General features: G+C 31.7%; 1 protein-coding gene across 1 annotated transcript in view; it reads left to right on the forward strand.

Annotated features, from left to right (window-relative positions):
• LOC129231378 (aryl hydrocarbon receptor protein 1-like) overlaps window positions 1-26,382 on the forward strand; it is a 198,980-nt gene that overhangs the window by 142,897 nt on the left and 29,701 nt on the right. The window contains exon 4 of the mRNA XM_054865675.1: window positions 23,084-23,173. Within this exon, the coding sequence (XP_054721650.1) occupies window positions 23,084-23,173 (90 nt within the window). The remainder of the gene's footprint in view (window positions 1-23,083; window positions 23,174-26,382) is intronic.

The raw sequence follows: 26,382 nt of genomic DNA on the forward strand, positions 1-26,382 counted from the left end.
TTCGTATCCTCCCTTCTCACACCCCTTCGATTTTAGCCCCAGAGTTTGAATTCACTCTGTAAGCATACATGTGTATTAGGGGATATACCCGTGTATACATACATGTACTGATATACACGTAAATGAACGTATATACATCTATACTGGTACATAATGGTGTTTACACGTAAACATACTTGTATACTCGTTACTTCCATATGTATGTATGTCAGTAGACATGTACCAAACACGAACTGGATGTATCCACGAAATAACTCGTGTATACCCGTATATGTATGTATACCTATATATGCGCATATATGTATACTATACACGCATATACTCAGGTATGCATGTATAAACTCGAGATACAAGTGCATACACTCATATGATGTTCGTTTATACGCGTATATACTCGCGTAGACATGTATACTGTAGGTAATCACGTATACATGATCATGTATACCCGCATACACTCGTGCATATACTTGTAACTATAAAAATAACCGAAACATACAAATGTTACAGTTATTTATAACGGTTTTGCATCTATTTTTAACTATGACCACTTTACCCCATACTATGACCACTTTCCCCCACCCCATGGGGTAAAGTGGTCATAAATACATAGGGAAATGAAACTGTTATAAAACTACTTAAATCAATATAATTTTTCCTGAAATTCTATGTATTGTGTTCTTTAATAATGCAATGTAAAATAACAACAAAAAAAGTTGAAGTGTTTAAAGAATTTATTGTATTTAATATCCACCTAAGTTGAAAATCTACGATTTTATGACCACTTTACCCCACCAGACCCTACTTATCACGAGTAACACTGCTGCAAACCACAAGTTGCAGCCGCTTATGTAACTAGGCTGTATCACCTATAAAATTATGCCACCTTTTCTATGCACCACCTATAAAATTATGATTTTTAACAAATAATTTTTGAGATGGTTAAATACGCGTTCTAATCACACAGTATTTACATGAGATAATTATAATGTATTAGTTTGTAAAAGGCGCTTCATAGTTATGCGTCCAAAACGAGAAAGTTTTTACGTTTTGACCTGTGAAATAAAATACGTAAAAGAAAAACAAAACTTAATCGATTATTTTTTAAAAATAGTTCTTAGACCATCAGAAAACAATATTGTTTGCTCAAAAAATGTATTAGGAAAATGTAAATATTCTTCAAAAAAAAAAAAAAAAACGAGTCCTCATTTTGGAGAAACTGTTGGGTAAAATAGGACATTCATACAAAACAATGAGTTTTCTAGGTGTAATTCAACAAATTATAGAGAACAGGTAAAGGAAAGGGAAGTTAAAATTACAAATTGAACTACAAAACATGTGCTCACTTTTGTTTTAAGCTTCCTGCAAGAAATAATCAATTATTAGATTCCTGCAGGAAATAATTAATTAGAAAATGTATATAAATTTTTATCTCCTTTTTCTACACTTGAACAGACTTCATATATGCCCAATTTCGACATCTGTAACACTGAATGAGCCTCTCTTTGTCTTTGTACAAATCAAGGACGACCCCGTTCAGAATCCGTTATAATTTTTTTTTTTTTTTTTGTATAACTTTTCCTTTTTAAATTCGCTAGAAAGTAAATGTTCTTCGACTCTGACTCCTTTACCCCAAAACTAGTCTGACTCCGACTCTTCAAGTTCCGACAGAGCGGAAGACTTGACCGACTCCGACCGGGGAAAATGACCGACTCCGACTCATGGAAATTAAAGCCTTCGACTCCAAACTCCGACTTCTTTTCTCCAAAATCAGTTCGACTCCGACTCCGTAGCCCTGATAAAGACTCCTAATATATTAATCTTAATTTTTAAAAAACGTGCAGGTGATAAATTTATTTAATTCACAGTACTTAGAGAATTGCATTTCGGCTAACCCTTCCCCGCTCAGAAAAATAAATAAATAAATAAAATATAGTTTCAAAAATAACATTTTTAGTTAGGAAATAGATCTTTAATATTTTCTAAGTGTCATTTACCGCTCTTGGTTAATATTTGGCGTAGCCATAGCAACCGCAGATCGGACCGGGGGAACACAAGGTAAAGGAATAAATCATGGTGCACCTGGTTATGGACTGTAATGGAAGAGATGCCATCTACCCTCAAGGCAACTGTGCCGCTGATGTCTCATTTAAGCACAAAAGCCATGCTCCGAGTTTCCAACACATCCTGTTGCCTTCCGTATACTTTGGGTTGTCATTTGGAAAATAAATGGAAGACATTAATCAAATTTAGGAACATATCTTCGGATGTGCAATATAGACAGCGTTTATTACATTCTGCTCGTATGCATTTCCATAGTGCATAGTTTTAGCGTTGCTTTTGTAATTATTTTATTCAGAACCCAGAAGAAAGTAAATTATGTTAACGTATCTTATTAGAATCTTTAGCTTTCAAAGAAAGTTTCTTGAGCAATGTGGTGGAAGACTGTTAGTTGAAAACAATCTCTTGATTATAACTATGTGGTTATTAGTCGGCGATTTTAAAATCATTAATGATAATTTTGGAAGTCATACTGTAAGGCTGCGGAATCGAAGTCAAAGAGACAGAGTCGGGCTGCTTTCGAGGCACAAGAGCAGGGGCGGTAGAGGGGGGAGAAGGGATACCTGTTAGCCCGGGTCCGAACCTGAAGGCGCCCGAAGATTTTAAAATAAGGGGTGAAATATATGTAGGGATCTAGGGGTAAACACTGGCCCTTAAATGTCATTTGTGATGGGCCCCAAAATTTCTGCGCACGCCCCTGTATATATACACCAGGGGTGATTTGATGCCGGAACGCAGGTACTGCTTTTGCGCGAAAATATATTCATTGGACATGCAGATATGTTTAAAACTTATACTGTAAAATATCCAACGTAGGGTATTTTAGTATGTAAAGCAGAGGCTGGCAAGTAAATTTAAATGGGGTTCGGATACTTTTGAAAATTCTTTATAGAGGTCCATGCAGAAAATAAAATATATCCTCGCCTCAGAGCAACAGTGAGACATCTAAGGTCAGGAATTACCGTAAGTGCTGAGAGGCGATGATATAAAACGAAAGTTGTTCTCAAAAAAAAAAAAAAAAAAAATCTTGCACAGCAGATAGGCATTCTTGTATTCAAAAATAAATGAGAAATGATAATTGCTACCTTGGGCCAGTTCTTTCAACTTTTAATTCAGGTTATGTAGTTAGTGTCTTAAAAGACGGTGGTCGTTAGACTTGAGTGGCATTGTTCAAAAAATTCCTCTTGGAAAATAAAGTGATAGTTTTACCATCACACGTGAAGTACCCCCAAAAATGGCGAAAAAGGCATTTTTACATTAAACAATATATATATATAGCTCTAATTCAAACTAATGCAGATGAAAAATATATAAATAAATAAAAGTGCCACCGATGATGATGAGCAGAAATTCATCAAAATATTTTCGAAGCCAGAGTAATTTTCGAAAAACAATAACGTAAGAAAGAAAATAAGATGTTAAAAAAAAATTAACTTACTTAATTTTTACTGTATAGAAATTAAAATTTAACAAATCAAGTGTTTTAATTTTTATGATTTCATTGTCACGAATCCGTATTTGACAACCAGTCTGTTATAACGAGCAAATATCGCGGTCCCTGTTTTTAGCGAGTTCGACTGCATTATTTTGAACGTTAAACAATTATGCCTTTTTTCAGTACGTGAAAGCTATCAAATGAAGACTTGGATAAAAAAATGAATTATTCATTTTTTTAACAAATAATTCAAAGAAAGTCAAAAAAAAAAAAAAAAAATGCAGCTTTAACTCATGATAAAACTATCGAATGAATTATATCGTACATTAGTCATTATCGAATGAATTATATCGTACATTAGTCACTATGTTTACATTAGTCATTATGTACATTTCATTCGTTTATGTACATTCACCTATGTACATTTCATGTACATTAGTCATTATGTTACTAATCAAGGTGTCAGTGGTTTAAATCAATTGATTTATATCAGGCACTTGAATCAATTGATTTTTCAAAAAGTCACTGATTTAAATCAATTTGTAACTTAAATCCTAAAAATCTTAATTATCAAGTTTTCCCTAGAGTTTAACCTCATTTAACTAATTGAAGTCTGTATAATCACTCAATGTGAAAATACAATTTTTTAAAATAAAGTAGAAAGTGAATAGAAGATAAGATCAAGAGATCGGGAAATTTTTCTTGTCGCCAATGGCTAGTAGAAGCACATTTATTAGTGGCCATTCCTTCTTTTTTGTCTTGTCACCCCATTTTTGTAAACCAAAAAAAGTAGTTTATCAAAAAATTAATTTTTTAATTGCTACTAAAACATAAAATTGAGTTTTAAAAATATTAACATTAAAAAAAAAATACTGTCATTAACGTTACTGAACTACGTGTTAAATCGTCGCTAAAAAGACGAATGGGAGTACCTCAAAAAATATCGAAAATTTAGTTATGACCACCACTGAAATGTCCAAAGTCGATTTTATACTATGACCAATGGACGTATCTCTACAATAAATAGTAAAAAACTTACTGCCCCTCACACTGGTGGCGGATCCCAAGCGATACAGTGAACTGGAAATCTTTAAATCGCTTTTCTGCAAAATCCTTAAAAGTGAAATACATCCATTCGTCTTTTTAGTGACGAAATGTAAGAATACACCAATGTTTTAATTTGAAGAGAAACGTTTTCTGAGAACTTAAAATTGTTATTTACACTCATTCATAACTTCACCCCCTCCATTACTTACTAACAAAGAAATCTTGCTAGCTAATAGAAATTCCAAAGAGGGGGGGGGGGCACTTAGCAACTGTTATGGGTTCGGTCGTGACAATATCAGACCACCACAATCTCACAGCACAAGTTGCATTAATGATGAAGTCCTTCAACTGAACTAATTTGTAAGGAAAAATGTGGTTTTTTTCGTGGGCTCCAAGAAAGTGGTAACGACTTGTTTAGCCTGGACTCCAGAGTTAAACACAATGTGGCGCCTATAGACCGAAATAGTTCTCCGTAATCTTCAAGTATAAAAAGGAATAATAAGGAGTAATATAATTGAAAAAAAAAAAGGGGGAAAGGATAAAAACTTACGGAATTCGAACGTTTTCAGCAATTTTATAGCAGCAATTTCTGGAAAAGGCTGTAATTTTCTTTGCATCTGTGATTATTTCTTCTTTGTGCCCGAAAAGATTCGAACGTAATGACAGGGAACTTCAAGTCTTTGCCGTGACAAGAATGTCTTTAAAATCGTAACGGTCCGTTATTTAGATTTTGAATATATATATATATATATATATATATATATATATATATATATATATATATATATATATATATATATATATTTGGGTAATTTCAGATCGACTGCATTCTTTCTCCTTGCTGGCATTTAAAAAGAGTGCCCCAGTGGCAGAGACTTTAATGATACCTGGACAACAGAAAATTTGCTATGCCACTGTTGCTTAAATGAAAGTTTTTCGGACGAAAATTCGCTGTTATGTTGCTGTTGTTGTTGTTGTTGTCATTATGTGGCAGGGCTGGCAATTTGGGGTGCGCTGCTTCACTTTTCCAACTGTACCGTAATTTGGTGTGAGGTCCAACTTCCACAGTACACACATGCCATAAAGAACTGTTTATAGGGTAGGCAACCATTCACAGCACAACAACACTTTCAAGAAAAAAAAAAGAACTCTTAAATTTTTCAACAAGCGAAGATTTGTACCGAACTTTCTGAGATATAATCCACAAGTAGCATTGTCTGATGAGAGAAAGATTGTCCATGTAAAAACCGGGAGTTTTTTTTTTTTCTCAAAAAGTTATTTTTGTTTCATTTATTAAATCCGGGTATTACTGTATTGCTTTCCCTATCATGCTGTAACGAATACATGAGCTCATAAGGTTTTAATACATATTTTCGAAGCATGTTATACATGAAGAATTCGTAAGCAAAAGGAATTGAGTTACGGTATACAAATACTGACTGATGTCAAACATATTCATCTGAAATATCTGATTTCTACTAATTCAAAAACAATAAAATATACCTCCATGATATACCCTTCAAAAATTATATTTATATTCCTCAAAATTCAACGTAGAGATTTAATAAATCCAGTTAAAAACGAATGATAAATTTAAGCCTTCAAATTTCAGTTAGCTAAATATATTAATTTAAAATCGATGAAACATACCTGCAGAAAATACTATTTCTGAAAATGATTATCATTTTTTCTAAAAATTCAGCCTAAAAGTGCAACAAATCCTGTAAAAAACATGTGATAAATTTGAGCTTTCGAGTTTCATTTAACTGCGAAAGAACAACGAAGTCCTTACTTTCCGATTATCAGCTAATATTAATTTATAAACGATGAAAATAACTGCCGAGAATGACATTGCAAAAAATGATTATCATATCACAAAAAATTCAGCCTAAAGATGCAATAAATCCTGTAAAAAACTGATAAATTTGGACTATCAAACTTCATTCAACTACAGAGGAACAACGAAGTCCTTATTTCTAAATATCAGCAAAATTAATTTAAAAACGATAAAACATACATGCAGAAAATGATATTACAAAAAATGATCATCATGTTACTCAAAATTCAGCCTAAAGATGTAACAAATCCTGTAAAAAACAATTGATAAATTTGAGCTCTCAAATTTCATTTAACTCCCAAGGAACAAAAAGAGAAAATCCTTACTTTCCTATAATCAGCTTCCACAGCAAAACGGATTCAATCAACAAGAAAAGAAAAAAAATTCCCATTTTCAAAGGCAACCCCCGAATCAAACCGCAAAAGAAGCTAAATAAATCAAATCCCATTCTAAAAACGAAGATACCATTTCCCCTATCTTTCATTTCCTGCAGCAAACTCTTCCTTTTTTCCCCCAAACAAGCTCTTACCTTTTTGTGCCAGTCAAAAGAGCATTGAAAAGATGCATTAATAAAAAAAGCAAATGATTTGCTTTCGGTCTCCATTGATGTGACAGAGTTTATTTATTTCTTAATTAATGATACTCACCTTCTACTAAACTCCCCTCCTATCGGAAAGTGTCCTTTTCCCCATCTGCTTTCATACCTGAGTGCTTTCAGGGTTCGTATAACAAATGTATTTGGGATATATGTGAGTACATACACACACATATATATGTATGTGCACATATAAAGCAAACATAAAATCAGGGACTGTTCACAAACGGCGTATTTGATACTTCTGTATGGCAGAATAGACTGAAGACAAATAGACACATTTTGCAACTAATCGTTTTGATAGGTAAATTAACCGTGGGCGATTAGATTGCGTTTTGGCTCTTGAAACTTCGTTTAATGGGAGATTTCAGCTACGGGTTATTAGATCTAATGTTTGCATATGTTCGTTTTCATGAGAGAATTAGGGTGATTAGATCGTATTTTTCAACTAATCATTTTGACGAGAGATTACTTTTTTTCTGCTTTTTGCCCAGTCTTTAATATATGAATCTTTGTGATAAGAAAACTTTACACGGTCATCGAAATCTCAAAAGTGCCATTTGAAGAATCTACCGTGTCAAGAAAAATCTCTAGTTAAAAGAAAAAAATTTAAAAAAAAAAAAAAAAAACAAAAAACAAATCCGGTATTGTATTGTGTCAAGTGAGGTAAAATTAATCACTATCTCAGTTCAATTACAACTGAAACTGATATTTTTTCAACCAATATATATTGGCAAGGTTTTTCATTTTAAAAAATGTCAGTTTTAATAAGCATGGCAGCGCATGCAAAGTACTTTATACGCTCTGCATTGTAGTAGGCCAAACACACATACCCAATACCAGCTTCTTATAGTTTCAAAATTTATTAAATCAAAGTCCAAACTTTAAGTATTTTCTCAGATTCAAATCTCTGAGGAATAATCTTAGGTCAATTAGGTAAGAAACATATTAAAACACGTTTTTTTTTTTTTTTTTTTTAGTTTCATTTTTTCTAAGGTGGGGTAAAATGACTCGAGATAAGCTGATTGTCCCCCCCCCCCTTTTTTTTTTCCTTTTAGAGCATAGTGCAGTATGGTGTTCTTTTTTCTATATTTAAACAATATTAGTTATTTATTTTCTGTATTTAATTTTTCAATTGTTTCAAATAAAGAATATCTTAAAATAATATTTTTTTTTTTAAATTAAATTTTTAATCCTCACAATGAAATCATTTTTGTCCAGATTTTGTCACAAATTGTTTAAATAATGTTAAGTTAGAAGTTAAGGTCCACTGCTTTTTTAGAATACAAAATTATCGCAGGAGTCTTCATCAGCTACGTTAAGTGTTTATTCCGAACTTCCTTACAGTTCAAAGAACATGTCCCAAAACAGTTGAATCGATGAGTCCAAAAAACTAGTCATTTGCTGGTTTTTAAACAAAGGTGATGATTGGTTTTCTGACTCATCGATTCAATTGTAGAGCTAAATTTATATTATACGCATTATTGATCAAAGGTTTAAGAGACATTGTCTGTAAGGATCAGGCAGGTTGTGATTGTTGACAATTTTTAATTTTTCTTATTTTCACATATGTTGTTCCTTATCATGAATGTAATGTTTGTGCAAAATATGAGCTTTGTCTGCCTTACCGTTTTTGGGAAATTAATTTTTTTAATTTGGGGGGCGTGGCCCATTTTTGCGTGTTTTTCAAATTTGCAGATTTTAAAGTTCTTGGTGCTTTAAGCGCCCCTATAATGACATGGATTTTTAAATTCTATACTATTATATGGTCTTCTTAGATACTATTACAGCTGTCAAATCGGTGTCACCTACGAGGACGACGGCCACAAACTCCGTTTAAAAATGACCGAAAATGAATTTTTTTTTACTACATTCAATGTCAATTTTTCTCAAAGCGCCTTCATGATGACACCAACGTTTTTACATAAATTCCTAGCTACACTTGCATACATCAAAAATATGTAATAAAATTGCTGTCATTATAAGGGCACCAGAAGATATTGGAAATTGTATGTGATAAATTTCACAAAAATGCAAATGTTTAAAATTTAAGTTTGATAACCAACATGTTCGTCTAACATATGAACTAAAAAAATCGGTGTCACTCCTATCATTTTCGGAAATATAATCATTCAAAATTAGTATGTTATGGAGTTTATTTAAAAAAAGACTTTTCTAATTCAAATGGCATTTTTGCACAATTTGTTTTAAACTTTAATATGAAATTACAGTAGTGACACCAAAAATAATGTGTTTCTAATGCTTTTTTATATATAAAAAAAAAGCTTTATAAAAAGCATTAGAAACACAGTAAATCGATACAGGTACAGATGGACGTATTGTGTAATGTGCATTATAGGCAAAAATAGTCGTACTAATATTCATATTTTTTCAATCATACTAATTTTTTAATCTGTTATTCATATTAAAAATACAACTATTAATAACATAATGTCTTAAATAGTTATGAACATAATGTATCATTTAGCGAGCATTCAGAATCTGAAACATAATTTGAGGATGACGTAGACTAAAACAAAGAAAACATAAAAAAATCAAATCACCCAGTTTCAGAAAGACGGTCATCTCTTATTGATGTCTGGTAATTTTGTAGCACTAAAGCTTGGGAAAACATGGTATCACGGAGAAGTAGTAGAAGTTGACCATTTGCTAATTTGAATACAACTAGCCCCCTCATAGCAGAGATCTGAAACTAATTAAGCTTAATAACCAACATGTTTGTCTAACATTTGCCTTAATAAAATTAGTGTCACTCCTACTACTTTTGGAAATATAATCATTCGAAGTGAGTATGTTGTTGTGTTTTTTTTTCATTTATTTTCATTATTTTTTTAAATTTATTTTACTTATTTATGTATTTTGTTAATTTAATTTTTTATCACACCCAGATAGTGTTTTTAACCCTATTTACTTTCAATTTATTACAAAGAAGGAACGTTTAACATAAATAGCTTTTGGCAGTAAGAGCGTCTTTATCTTGAATAGAAAATGCTCGTTTTGATATAGGTTCAGGTGGATCTAATATGCTTAGATTATCATACCAATACTCGCCTTTTTTCCGGTCAAATAAATTTATTTATTCTAATCCTTCTTAACATGCATTTGACTTTTACTTACAAATGGTCAACTTCTACTATTTCTCCAGGATACCATGTTTTCCCGTGCTTTTATGCTACAAAATTACCAGATTTCAACAAGAGTTGACCGTATTTCTGAAACTGGTTGATTTGATGCTTTCTATTTTCTTTGATTTAATCTACATCATCCTCAAATTATGTTTCAGATTCTGAATGGTCGCTATATAATACATTATGTTCATAACTATTTAAGACATTATGTTATAAATAGTTGCACTTTTAATATAAATAACAGATAAAAAATTAGTATGATTGAAAAAATATGAATATTAGTACGACTATTTTAGCCTATAGTGCACATTACACAATACGTCCATCTGTACTTATATCGATTTACTGTGTTTCTAATGCTTTTTATAAAGCTTTTTTTTATATAAAAAGCATTAGAAACATATTATTTTAGGTGTCACTACTGTAATTTTATATTAAAGTTTAAAACAAATAGTGCAAAATGCCATTCGAGTTAGAAAAGTCTTCTTTTAAATAACTCCATAACATACTTATTTTGAATGATTATATTTCCGAAAATAATAGGAGTGACACCGATTTTTTAGTTCATATGTTAGACGAACATGTTGGTTATCAAACTTAATTAGTTTCAGATCTCTGCTATGAGGGCCAGAGTAGTAGTTAAATTTTAAACATTTACATTTTTGTGAAATTTATCACATACAAGTTCCAATATCTTCTGGCGCCCTTATAGTGACAGCAATTTTATTACATATTTTTGATGTATGCAAGTGTAGCTAGGAATTTATGTAAAAACGTTAGTGTCATCATGAAGGCGCTTTGAGAAAATTCGCATTGAATGTAGTAAAAAAATTCATTTTCGGTCATTTTTAAACGGAGTTTGTGGCCGTCGCCCTCGTAGTGACACCGATTTAACAGCTGTAATAGTATCTACGAAGACCATATAATAGTATAGAATTTAAAAATCCATGTCGTTATAGAGGCGCTTAAAGCACCAAGAACTTTAAAATCTGCAAATTTGAAAAACACGCAAAAATGGGCCACGCCCCCCAAATTAAAAAAATTAATTTCCCAAAAACGGTAAGGCAGACAAAGCTCATATTTTGCACAAACATTACATTCATGATAAGGAACAACATATGTGAAAATAAGAAAAATTAAAAATGTCAACAATCACAAATGCCGTAAACTGCCTGATTCTTACAGACAGTGGTTCTTAAATTGTGCTATCTGAGAGCCGTAGATCAAGACTAACCTGGAACTTTTGACTGAAAAATGGGTAATATAGTTGAATACAAATGAAAATGACAATAAAAAGATTTGGTGGTTCATGCTGATCTTGATGACATACGCGTGGAGCATGTAATTAAATCAAACATCGGGGACTATTATGTTTTAAAAAGAAAACAAAACACTGACAACAGTGGCGCACAAAAGGGGAGGGTCCAAGGGGTCCGGACCCTTTGTGTTTTTTTAACTGACTATAATCCTATGTATTTAGTACGTAAAATAATTTTAAGCAACGGGTAGCAATAATTTTAGATTTAATCAATGAAAAAAAAATATTTCCTTTCTTCCCCTACAAAATCGATCTGTATGTGAACATAAATTGTTCTAGAATGACGATTTTGCTTCGCTGTTTTAATTTTTAACGATAAGAAAAGTAAATAAATTCATTCTTGTGCTTACTGGGTATTTTAGTTACCCAGCAAGCAATATTTTTTATTTATAAATTTATTTTATTGCTTATTTCTAAGTAAATGTCCAATAATTTTTTTTTAATGTTTCCCGACAACCTATAAAATCAAAAGAATATTTTTGGGTGTGTGAAAATGGTGAACCTTCGATTCTGGACCCCCTATTTGAGACATTCCTGTGTGCGCCACTGACTGACAACATAGAAAAGATTGCTGCTGTAGAAGTTTTATAAGAGTTTTTTTGCCATAGTCGTGACCAATATTACTTTAAAATTCAATTTTTTAAAAATATATATACCAGAATGTGTAATAGGCCTTCTTTTTCTACTGCAATGCAGTAAAAGTAGCAACTGGGCATCAATTTTCATTATAACCTATTTTACCCCATAGAAACTTTTTCCGCAGCATAGGGAGAAAATGGGTTAGAACTTTTCAACTTCAGTTTAACTAATTTATAACTCAAAAGAGAAAGTTAAACTTACATAAAACTATTCTGAAAGAATGTAATGTCAAGATACAATTTAAAAAAAAAAAAAAATCCAATTTCAAAATACCATAACCTTGAAAGTGAACATAGTTGAAACGTGACCTATTTTACCCCCACCTTACTCTACCCTTTCACTCATTGGTTTTGCTACTGAAATTATCTTTTTTTTTACAATCTCAAATTCATTTTATTTTCTCTTACGTTTGTTGCAAGCAGGTATATTTATTTCTGAGTAGATATTTTCCCCTGAGCCGTTTTATTGCAAGCAATGCATATAAACTCATTCCTATTTTTTTTTTCTTCGCATTAACTTTTTGCATGATTTTAGCATTAAAACTTGTATTAGACTGTATCAGTACTGTATCTTAAACTGTATCAGACATCAGTATTTGCCTTTTCTTTGGATTATGATTTTTAAAACACTTTATCCTCAGGCGATCACGATCAGCTGATTCTTGAAAGGTTGGTCTTTTTTTCACTTCAACTACCAAGATATGACTGTTTCGATAGCGATAAGTTTGCTTTTTATAAAGATGTTTAATTATATTTCTTTTTTTTGAGCAATCACGAATTGCTTATTGCTTTCACTTGGACCGTTGAATGACGTACGTCCTTTGATTTTATTTTTCAACGCGTATGATGCAGGCGTCCTCGGAATTGATTTATTTATAAACTATCTTCTCGACTTTACACAATGCTTTTTAACGCGAAAACAGTACCCAGCACACAACATCCAGTATCCAGTGCATAACATCCAACCCCCGGCATTCATTTCAATTTTTGACGTCGTGAATTTAAATTATAGTTGCGATAATGCCATTATAGTAGAGACAAGAAACACAACGCGTAGAGTCCTATCGCAAGTTTCGTGATTGCAAAAAACGTAACTCGAATTCGAGATCTCAAAATTGCAGCTTTTTTTTTTTTTTCATTATTTATTTATTTATTTTTTAATCTACCATAAAATTCTCAATGAAAAATTTTTGCAATCAACCTTTTGTAATTGAAAGTGACGAGATCAACGTTATTAAAGCACGCATTTTCAAAAATACTGACTCAGGGGTCACAAGGACCCACTTTTTTGCTGTAGAGCTTTTTTTTTCCCCTTGTGGTTTTTTATGACTTCTAATTAGCGTCGGAAGCTAATAGGTTTTCTGCATTGAACAAGGAGTATTTTGTTACACCGAAACACGTAAATTGGGGTTTGACTCCATCTTTGGACTTTTTTTGAATCATGCTATATAGTCTTTTGCACATAAAAAAATTTAAAAAAGAAGAACGAAAACAAAAATAAATTTGGTTGATGCAAAAATGATTTAATTTTCTTAATCCAATTTTACAAATTACCTCCTCAAAACATTTCTTGTCTCAGGAAATCTTATGTATCTAATATATATTTACTACATATCCGCAGCCTTATAATTTATGATGCATTCATTTTGTAAATAATGCATCAGACAATTACTTAGAAAGTCCAATAGCCAATTATTTAAATTGTAGAACAAAATGATTTTAGTTAAGGGAAAAAAATGCCATAAGGCATGCATAAATTACAGCAATAGTGCTATCTATATACGGATCTAGCTTCAAAAAATCGTTCAAATCATTTGCTTCAATTCTTTTTGAAATATCTAATTATAGAACTCGTTCGAGAAGCAGGTTTTTTATGCGATAACATTCGACTTGAGATCCTTAAAATCAGTGAAGCGATTCTATTGAATTAAGTTTCTACCTAGCCTTTTACGAGCCATAAATGCTAAAACTTTTATCGAGTTTATATTAAACAATGAAGGAAAATGAAAGTTTTAAGCAATAGGAACAAAAATATAAGTGTGACGACAGCAACAGGCACTGGGCCCAGCTAGACTAGTCCTAGTCAGTTTATTAGTCCTCAATAAAGATCTATGGCCCTCTCAGAGCCATCTACTCCCTTACCCATAACAGGGTCTTCCGATGAACTATTCCAAGAGCCCACAACCCTACAAAAAAAGTATTTTTTTTTTCTAATTTCCAGATTACCCTAAGAATTGAATAACTTAAAACAATGACCCCTTATCCAGCTTTCCGTGCAAAAATTTTACCCAATTATTGATTGAATATTTGAGGCGTTTAGCGACGGAACAATTTCAATCATTTTTTTTTTTTTTTTTAATTTTTACAGGACAGACAGAAAACATTTCTCTCTGCCTTTTTGATTTTTTCAAAGGAATTGTTCGAATAGCATTTTGTCTGTTTGTCTGCGACTTCATTTCTGTCTTTCAAATTAGCAGTATTGTCTAACCAGAACTGTCCGAAGGAAAGACGGCACCTGGGCGAATATTTTCTGCCCCCCCCCCCCCCAACACAGAATAGTAGGAGTTTAATGGGAAAATACCGAACATTTTAACATTAACTATTACGTAATTGAATATGTAGTTAGAAATCTATGCGTGCCATAAAAAGATGGAATTATACTTATAATGTATTAGCATTTAAGAAACTATATTTTAAAAAGAACAATATAAAAAAATACAAAAATGAATTGCAAGACTACAAAAACTTAGTTTATTGCACTCTCTCACATCGCCCCTCTCTATGCACGGCCCTATAGTCTAACTATTTGCAGATAAAAATGATTTTGATTCAGTTGGTTTTGAAATAAATCGAGATCTTTTTCCATTTTCCTTTCAAGTACTAATTAAAATTCATATATCATCTCAATTTTACGCCATGTATTAGCCCGTAAAAGCAGATTTGATGGGGCAATTCATTTTGATAAGAGTTGCTGGGTCAATTCATTTTGATAATGTTGTTGATTTTACCTGTACGTTTTTACAGTGCCTGTTCTGTAAGAGCATCATGGATTGATCTAGTTTTGAAATGAAACTGGCTTCTGGCATTGGTTCTCAACTTCATTGAGAAGGATTCGTTCTAAATTGCTTTGCAGCGAGATAGTATGTATCAACCAAGAAGTATCAAATTACAAATGAAAAAAAACTTTTGAAAATTCATGGATTGAGCTGGTTTTAATACTAAAAAAAACCTCTTCTTTATTTTCATTGTGTCATCATCAAACTAAGCATTTCATGTTATTAGTCAAGTACTGGATGAAAATTTGATCCAAACTTTTCGGAATACTGCGCCGTTTTCCTGATCTTATGGCTTCCAAAATATAAGTATGTCTTTTTGTATAGTCAAATTCCCCGTTTAATTTCATTTGCTCCAAATATTTACTAAAAACTGCTTCCGCACGATTCACTAAGTCGGAAAGCATATTTCACGGAATAATGCTGTGAGTTAGAGTTTCCTATTAGTTATTTCACGGTTTTCCATCAAGTGTACAATTTAGAGGTTATGTCTGTAAACTTAATGCTGAAACTTTGAAAGTAATCAAAATAAAATAAAATAAATATTTCTGAAATTATTAAAAGCAACTAAAAGTTCCGAATTAACAATATCTCCTTATTGTGTTGTAATAGCCAATTTCTAAATGTTAGAGGTAGGCACGTAGCTCCTATTAAACATATACTTTCCATCCAGGAAAGAATTTTTAGTTTATATCTTTTAAGTCAATTAGTAGATTTGTATAAATGTTACGAAACGTAAACCCTTCTTCTGTAGCTCCCTGATCATACTAATTAAAAGACAAAAGTAGAAGTCACTACCTGCTACAGGGTGACAAAATGACGCTTAAAAAATCATCTGTCAATAGCCACCCGATTGCAACCACAAAATCATATTGAACTTAACGTGGACAAAAGGCATAAAATAATTCATACAATCCTTACCACCAAAATCAAAAGGCTGCGTTTATAAACTAATTTATTGAAAACGATTTACTCGCTTTAATTAACGCATTTAGATCAGCAATTTTAACAATTAAAAAACAGTATTGCTTATAAAACTATGAGTAAATAAGGGTAGACTTTTCAAAAGTGGCTACCAAATGAATTTGCTGCTACCGGCCAATGGTGACTAAAGAATTTCCACAGACTCACTACTTGTTATCAATCATATTTTTTAAAATACTCTCCACACACTAACTTCTTAAACAAGACCTTAAACTTAGAGGCTCTTGGAATAACAATATTAGGCGATCTTTTCTTGCCCGCGGGAGAGCGCTTACGGAGCCACATTGGAAATGGATTTTATTTAGCATACGAGTAAAACAGTTCAGTTACCGGATCCAGTTCAGCCTTGTCACAATGAAGCCTTTCCCTGCATTGTAAAGATTACCGAAACATATTATCAAATTATCATGCCGTGGTGTGAGTTTCATTGTTGAAGACGTCAGGCGCGTTACTCGATCATTGGTTGTAAAATATATGAGGATAAGGATGATTTTTTAATAACTATGCAGATGAAATATTTAATTTTTTTATCCATGCATTCTAAATTGCTATTACGTGGTCAATTTTAGCCAGAAAACAGTAAAAACTTCTTTTATTGCTTCTGTCAGGTAATAATTTTTTTTAAAAACTGAATATGACTGGTAGGACCAGGGGAATGTATAGAAATATATATGCCGTAATGCTTTTAGAAACGTATTTTTTCACTCAAACAGTATAAATAATAATTTGTTTCGGTCACTCTCATGATAACATAACAAATTATGTCGATACTTTGAATTTTCTTATCAATTTAAATAACTACAACTACTGCAAATTTGTCACATTTTTTTTAATTGATTTTCCGCTTATTTGTACATAATCATGAATCAATGGTTCATACAAAAGTAATTTATAATTATTTAAAAAATATATGTTGACCACCCTTTTACTCACGGAGTGTAACTAAAATGGACAAATAAGCCAATTTTTGATTTTTTGCATTTTTGTCGTCTATTGTTCGTTAGCTTTATTGTACAAGCTTGCATATTTGGTTTCCGCTGAAAAAAAAAGCGTGAAAAAAAGTCTAATTCCAACATTTCTCTATATAATTAGAATTGAATTCAAAATGCGTTCCTTCAAATATCTCGAAAACTCATTTTTGCAGATACTGCCGTTCACCTGCCCACTGCAATATGCTACTTAGACTTCCTAAAATATTCAATGAAAAATTCAATGTAATTGTTAATTTTAGTTCCGAAATGTCTGTGACAGAGTGGAGAATATGAACAATTAAAAATGTTGGGACATAAATTAAAAAGGATATTTTAAAGGAGAGTTTTTGCTTTCGCAAAAGTGTTGCATTGTTATAACTCTTTTTATATGAAAGGAATAAGTTTACTAATATTTTAAATTATTGCGGCTTTTCAGCACGATCTTAAAATCACATTTCAACTCGTAATGACTTGAAGCTGAAACACCTAATATAATATTCCCCTTCTTTTTCCAAAATGAAACATTTTTAAGCTCTTCACAAATTACTTATCTACAGCATATTGATTATTGATAATGCACAATAAAATGGATAATGAAAAGGAAAATATGAATAATTGATTGTAATTATTTAGTAAGTTCAAAAGTGTCCGACATGATTTGTCTTATCTTTATGAGAAGGATTCAACAGTTTGGAAATTAGCTGATGGAAACCCTGAAAATTAAGCATTCAGGGGTGCCTCTAACAAAAATTGTTTTGAAGGCTAAAACTCTCAAAATGAGAATGCCGAATAAAACTCCAAATTTCATCGAATGATTAAATACGGGTACGCAAATGTAATGAAAATGGGCATTCAGGCATTTAAAATTTCCGATTTTGAAATTATGTCTCCAAATCTCTCGAATCGGTTGACAAAATTTGCTGGATAAGAATTTTTTGGGAATGTGACCTCATATTGGGGCGTCTCAGCAAGCATCTCATTAAAAAAAAAAAAAAAAAATTCTAATTTGGTATTTTCTTTTCCAGAGTTTTTCCTCTGTTCACTATCACAAAAATCGCCAAGCATATATTCAATACAAATAAAGTTACTGTAATATGATATCATGCAAATCATACATCTATGCTGAATGATATTTCTGCAAGATAAATGAAAAAAAAATACTATGCATAAAGATAATAATTTGAGGGAAAAATAGCGGTGAAATTGTGTTGAAAAATGGAATTAACTATCACTATTTTACTTTTAATTATTAATTAATCAGTTTCCGAGGTGATCGATAACTATTCACGCGTCACGTCATCTAAACATGAAGAACTTTCAGACATTTTTGACACGTTGTCAGAATGAAATCAATTAAACGATTCAATAGCTTTGACAAGATATCAATCATAATTAACACTGAAACTCAAGATTGAGAAAAAAAAAAAAAAAAAAAAACAGATCATTTTATTGGGAAGTCAGTGACACGTTTTGATCATCTATTGACCTTGTTGCAGTAGAAGTTGGCCCCTCGTGAAAACTAGGTATCATGACGCCGCCAGCTGCTTTGGGGTCGCTCAATTAACATGGAGCCTATTCAGTTCTAGCAGTAATTACCTGGCATTTGGAAGGTTGGGGGAGATTTGTCTCCCCCTTTCCCCCAGAAACTCGATGGGACGTAACTAAACCGCCTCCCCACCAAGTGGTAATTAGCTTGCGAACACCTCTTGTGTACGCTTCAAACTCGTTGGCAGTTTTTTTTTTTTTTTTAATAGAATTGGCGCTATAAATGTGACTAATGTCGCCAAAGTACTCTATAGTAAATGGGATATTAATAGCGTTTCGCTATTTATTTCTTTTAATTGATATTAGAACATATTTTTGCATAAATGCTTCAGATATAAAAGCAGTAATGTATATTGATAAGCATACTAACATATGTATGCTTAGTGTGCTTATCAGCATACATTTCAGCTTTACATACATAAATATATGCACACATGTGTAACACACACATCTATCTATCCATCGATTTATATACATTTAATTTTTCTCCCTGGGTGATTTTTTCTTTTTTTTAATCTTTTCTTTTTGTAAGGGAAAAAACAGTGTTTAACGATATAAAAAATAATAAATATGGAAAGAAGGTTTAAATAATATGAGAAATAACTAAGTTTTGTAATGACACTTCATTATATGATGTTTATGTAAAAACGTGCACAAGGTAATAATTATATGTAATAATAAAAGGAAGCTTCAAAACACTATTGTTCGTAAACATGGTTGAAAAATTCCTTCTTTTGTCATGCCCCCCCCCCCAGACAGCTTCTTCTTTAGTGTTTTCACCGGGATCACTTTGTATGATTTTTAACTGATGTTGAGATTTCTTTCCTCCCAAAATACATTGTAATACTTCAGCATTGCAATCAGAGAGGAAATGGGGTTGATGTTTAACACAGATATGGGCAAAATAAATGTTTATCATTTTTTAAATATATGTATATTTCATTATTTTTTGAATTAACACAATAAAATTCAGTAATGGATGCGAGGAAACAATTCAAATTGTAGCTCTATTCTTTTTGCACTTGTTCTTGCTCGCAACTCTCAATTATTCTGCATTTTCTGAATGCATTCAGCATTCAAGTTTTTTCTTTTATGATGCCATAATTCCATACAAAGTCTTCTAGACTTTATGATCTCCGAATCAAGTTTTTCGTTATAGTAATTTCGACTATTCGTTTTTCGATCTGTACCGATCTTCCGCATTGCGCTTAGATCGATTAGCTTATAAAGTAATTTAGTTTCTAACTTCTAAGTTTCAAAAGTTTTATGTTTATCATAAATGGTAAAAAGCACCATGTCACAAAATTTATGTCCGATTTAATTAAAATTTTCTATATGACATTTTGTAGACAACAGAGAGAAATTGAGCTTAAAAAACAGAGCACTTTTGAAATTTAAGAACAAAACGCGCGTTAAGTTTTTTAGTTTAAAAGATGATTTAATCTTTGTTTACCATTATCTACTACAGTGAAACTCCGATTTTACGTTTCTCAAGGGACTGAGTTAGAACGTAAAATACGGGAAAACGTAAACTGAGGGAAACACATAGCAGCAAAACTGATGATGGGACCCGACGAAAAACGCTTAATGCGGGAAAAACGTAGTTTCAGGGGGAGTAAAATCTGGGTTTCACGGTATAAACGTACGTGCTTCAATAAACAGCTTTGCAACAGAATGAAAAAAAGATCCTTTTCAAAAAGCGATGTTTAGCCAAACTTGGCACTTGCAAAAAAACGTAATTTCCTTCTGCTTTTATTTTTAAAGGTGTTTGTGGGTTCTGCAGTTCATCCTCTTTTATAATATTTTTTATGTTATTGAATAATAAAAGAGGGAAGGGGGAGGATGTGTCGTTGTTTGCTCTTCGCGCAAAAGAGAGGTCCCACTGTGAACCGTTTAACTCTACCCACAAGTGTCAGCTGTCAGATGATTTTTTTTGTTTGAGTTCGTGGTACAAGTGCTGAAGCAAGGCGATATTATGATTATTATATTTTTTCTTTTATGGTTTAATTTGCAATCAGAGCCTTGCAAAAAGAACTCAAAGCAAATAATTGCCGGCAATGCTTTATTATAGTATTTAGATACTGTTCTTTTTTTTTTTTTTTCTTGTTTTGCGAAACGCTAAAATTACATTTGTATGAAGTCAAATAATAAAAATTAACCTACAACTTTCGGAAGTGTGTGTGTGTGTTCATGAGTCTATTGATAGACAAATAGATGGATAAAAAGGTTGATATATCGTTGCCCTAGTTCAATGCTGAGACATAGTGACTATTGCTGTTTTGATAAAAATGCATGTAAACATTTATTTCCCGCGCAGGAAATGTGCCACCTTGACATTATTTTTCAGGAGAAACCAAATAAGCAAGCTTGTACAATAAAGCTTAAGAACAATAATTGACAAAAATGCAAAAAAAAAAAAAAAAAATAAATAAATAAATAAATAAATAAAAAAAAATAAATAAAAATTTGTAGATACTAAAAATTAAAGTGTAAGTTAAAGTAAAGTAAAATTTGTAGATACCCTTTTACCTTCCCACGGCAGTTAGTATAAGAGCAGGCCCGGCTCTTGGGGTAGGCGACCTAGGCGGCAGATTTTAGGGGCGGCAAATTTCGATGTTGAAACATTTTTTTAAGCTTTAATATCTGTTTCAGCGCTATAGGATTCACAGCTTAAATGGTAAAAAAAAAAAAAAAAAAAAAAAAAAAAAAAATAGAGTGTGTACCAGTGCTTGGATATGCAAGACATAGTTCGGAATTTCACTAGGAATTCAATTTAATTTTCGAGACTGCTAACCCAGTTTGGAATTTTACTTAGAAACTCATTTTAATTTTAAGCACTTTATTATTTTTATTATATTATATTTATTTAATATATTACTATTATTATTATTCAATGGGGCGGAGGGGACGGCTCTTGTCAATATCGCGTAGGGCGGCAAAACTACTGGAGCCGGCCCTGTACAAGAGTATAATACTTTTTGCTGTCGTAGTTTGTTTACTGATTTTTTGAGTTGATTAAGCAAAAATTGATAATGATAAAAAAAAATTAATTTAATAACCTAACTAAATGTATTTTTTGCTTAGATCATAAAATAAAGAACCTAAAATAATTTGCTATCGATTTATTGAATCAGCAGCTGCGCGAGAAAACCCCGAGATTGCAAGAGACCGATTTGTTTCTAAAGGGATCATCTTTGGCGTGAAGTTCTATTAAATCAAGAGCCTAAAAGAACTACACTTAGTACGTTCTTATGACACACTACACGTCAACATAAGCAAAAGTGGTTGCATGAGAGTTAATGGAACCACTGCTCCCACTTACCATTTCCTCAAGCTAAGCGATGAAATCACGGATTATTGTTCGATGACACTGATCAGTCACGAAGATCATTTATAAGATGAGCTTCGAAAAAAAAATGAGTTTTTAAAAATAAAATTAATTGCAATATGTCAGTACCATACTGAATAGCTGTTTCCTGCTGAAATATCAATTGTTAAAATTTAAAAAGCTATGATACTCAATTTTTTGTAGTAAATTACCGCTCTAAGCCAGGGCTAAGGCAGAAATACTTAAAATACACCGCTAGCTCCAGTTCCATCCGAGTTATTCCACCCGAATATTGCAGTTTCGTGCTTTTTAGCACTCATCAGCCCGGAATAGGAATTACCTGAGCTAGAGGCGATAAACATTTAAGGCAGTCAAGAGAGCCGAACCAACTGGTAGCTAGTGTAGAGTTAGCGCACCAGATGAGTTACCGCAGCAATGGAAGCATCAAAATACGATGCTTTGCCATCAATCTTTGAGTTGAACTGTACCATTGCTGCGGTCTGGTGCGCTAACTCTACATTAGCTACCAGTTTGTTTGGCTCTCTTGGCTCCCTTAAGAGGTTTATCGCCTCCAGCTCAGGTAATTCCGGGCTGATGAGTGCTAATCAGCACGAAACTGCAGTCCTCGGATGGAATAACTGAGCTGGCGGTGTATTTTAAGTATGATATCCAATATCTGTGATATTTTAGTACAAAACATATTTGATCATTTTATATTTGCGACGCCCAATTGACGTACCATCTTCCATTAATTTTGAGAATGTTTTTAAACAAATAATCGTTTTGTCTATTATATCTTTTGCCGAGGTAATAATTTTAATCAATGTAAATGATTACATTAGGAGCGACAAAAAGCGGATGGGATGTGAGATCAAATGACAACGTTCATTCTCAAATGTATCGAAAAAGGCAAGATGAACTTATGTTTGTTGCTATTATTGTCTGTTCATACTTAAATGTATTTTCAATAAAATTCACAGAAATAAAATTGAACTTTTCTTCTGATTAATTTTAGTTTTTTTGAAGTTTTTATCTTGTCATTTACAAACTGCTAGTAATATAACATTTTAATAAGTATTTTATCAAGTGATGTTATATGTGAAATGGCTAAATTTACTTTTTTAGGCACTAAATGGATTTTTGATGATCCTGACGTGTGACGGAGAAGTATTTTATACGTCTCATACAGTCGAAACTTACTTGGGCTTTCATCAGGTAAGAACGTTTGTACTTATACTATAGTTTTAGTAGCAAATTTATAGTAACTTATGCAAATTTATGTATGCGCTAGTTTTTAAAAATAACTAAATAAATAATAAAGAAAGGCAGACACATGTTTCGGTGTTTCAAAGAACTTTTTTTTTTAATGCCAAAACATGTGATGTCAAACATTCGACAGAAGGAACCGAAAACATAAAACACGTATCAGCGTTTTTTTTTTTTTTTTGGAAATTAGTGTAACTATACGTTTTTTTTTAAATCTCAGTTACTCTTACTTTTCTTAGCACAATGGTATTTTTTTCCCCCTCAACATGAAGTGACATTTATTTTTACTTCAGATAAAGAAGAAAATATCGTTTTCGAAGAAGTACTTGCAATAAATCTCATTAGTCCCTTTTACATGCAATTTACGCTTCGCAATTTTACTTTTTGTGGTCGGTTGATATAGAAAACAAGCAGCATATTTATATACAAGTTTTGGAACTTTTCAAAGTAAATAACCAAGTAAATTAGAAAAAATATGAAGAAATAAATCAACATAAAATTAAAATTTAACGTACTGATGTGCAATTATAAAAAGACACAACGGTCTGCTCGTGCATGCTCAGTAAATAATTTAGTTTAATTTCGTTTATATGATCATCTAGTTTAGGATGAATCAAAAGTCGGATCAAAGCTACCAATAAAATCACATTTATTCCAAACAAATTCAAGGCCTTCGTTTCATGTCCCAAATAATGTTCATAAAATTATCTGTAACTCTGAACATCTTTATTCGAGATAACTCAAAGATTTTATTTCATGCCTCAAAATCATATTTACCAAAGCACTTGGGAATAAAATAAAATGTAACGATTCGGGACATGAAAGGAGTTTGGGATAAGAAATGTCTACTAATGATTCATAAGGACTCCCTCTTTTACTTTTTTTTTTTTTTTTTTTTTTTCAAACGAACTATACATATTTTTCTACCACGTAATATTTATTTTCAGCAACAAGTTGTAGCATGTGTCCCAGATTATTGTAGTTTTGTGATATGACATAAGACTAAAAATGGTGAAGTAACATTTTTACATTTTTGAAGAAATTGCAATTTTTAGCCGGATGTCTATGTTATAATTTTCTTTAAATATACAGCTGTTCTTTTTTTATCTGCTTTTATTCTCTACCCTTTCAAAAAAAAAAAAAAAAAAAAGAAAAAATCTGTTTTCAGTGATGAGACAAGAGCTAAACTTCCAGCTGAAAAATTTAAAACTTACACTAAAACCTTTCTTATATCAGTAAAAAAAAAACGCATGAAGCTAAGTAAAATTAAAAAATTAAGTAAGAAGCTTCAAACTCGACTTTTCTCAGGTTCTCATAATTGCTACGTAACAATGTTCATACACTTAACTCTTGAATTATTTTACGAGCTTATCATGCCAAAGTTTCATTATTTTTGTCATTACCCCCTCCCCCTTTTTATTTAATAACGATCGATATTTTTAGATGATTATACAACAAATTTTGGATAATAATTTAAAACTCTGGGGAAAGTTAAATTGCATAAATTTTCATTGAGGCTTACACTATTCTTTTTCCCCCTATTTTAATAAAGTTTCATTGTTTACGCTATTGGTTTTCTCTTTGAATTATTTTTACTGGTGATTACACTCGTGTTGTTTCACTTGATAAAGTTCCATTAGCCATTACACTATTCTTTTTTTCTTGCGTAGTAGTTGCATAATTTGTTTACCGGAATTTTTTAACACATTCAGCTTTATGAGAAAGCAAAGGGAGTTAGTTGAGTGAGAAATTGTGACTATTAATTAAGATAGAATAGAACATATAACATGGTGTTTTTCAGTAAATTCATTAAATTAAAAAAAAAGAATACTTCAGTTTTAAAAATGATTCCTTTTTTTTAAATTTAACTTTGATCCTTATCTGAATAAGTTTTTTTCACAACTTTAATACACTTATATGTGTGTACCTTTCGTAGTTCTGAGAAGATTCAAGCTATTTTCAACTTCGTGTCTCGCAATAATTTACCTCCTTGGTTAAGAGTGTTTGGTCATAACAGCCCTTATATGGATTTAAAATATCTATTAAAATCTTAAATCTTTTTTCCAACTAAATTTTCTTTATCAGTGCAAGGCTTTGTGTATATATATATATATATATATATATATATATATATATATATATATATATATATATATATATATATATATATATATATATATATATATATCGCTCGTTTGGAAAAAGACTGCTACAATATATTTTTAATTTTCTTTTTTTTTTTTTTTTCGCTTAACGACCTTCAAATGACGTTATCTTCTTTGGAAAATTATAACATTTTTGCCCGAATATTAACCACCGGAGAGCACAGCAAGCTTACTTTTCTCAATGCAAATTGTCTGAAAAGTTCAACTTCAAACGATTCTCCTGTAAAATTTCACTTCTTCGTATTATGACACTCTTTTTCCAAATGAGCGATACATAAAACTTTTGTTGTACTAAAACTTTTTAAACCGAAACGCAAGCGAAACTCTCGAGGATAAATGCGATTGCTAGGTTAAAATATCTATGAAAGAAACTAAAATTAGCTCTTAAATAACCCCTTAAACATGTAATGTGTAAAATAAATATGCAGAAAAAAATGTACGAAGTTGATCAGCATTTATGGAAAATGTCAAAAACTCGCTATATTGACAATAATCGGACACTTGTTTTGATTGTATAAGAAAGTTAATTTTCCCTGAATGGTGTAATGTAGACAGCCACTAAATTTTTATGCAAGAAATTTCGGCAAAGTTTTTAAAAATAAGGCATTTTTTGCTATTACTAAAAGCAATCTGAAATGCATTCCCGTTCTTTCACAAAATATTACTTCATATACATTTCAGAAAAAAAAAAAAAAAAAAAAAGTTTACTCAGAATGGAATAATTATTTCATGAAATCTCAGCACGTGAGATGCATTTATTATAGAAATATCAGAACTCCACTCATTTTTGTGCCTCTTCTATTTTTTCTCCTAGATACACGAATCGAGCAAAAGCAAAATTATTTTTCTAAGTAAAATAATTTTAACTGCTCTATATTAAAGCTGCTACAAGGTATGTGAAAAAAAATATGAATATAAAAAATCGACATCATTCCAAACGTATGATATAGCACACGGGGGGAGGGAAGAGATGGAGCTGTGCATTGCGTGCCA

This window comes from Uloborus diversus, chromosome 10, assembly GCF_026930045.1.
Source record: "Uloborus diversus isolate 005 chromosome 10, Udiv.v.3.1, whole genome shotgun sequence".
Taxonomy (NCBI): Eukaryota; Metazoa; Arthropoda; class Arachnida; order Araneae; family Uloboridae; genus Uloborus; species Uloborus diversus.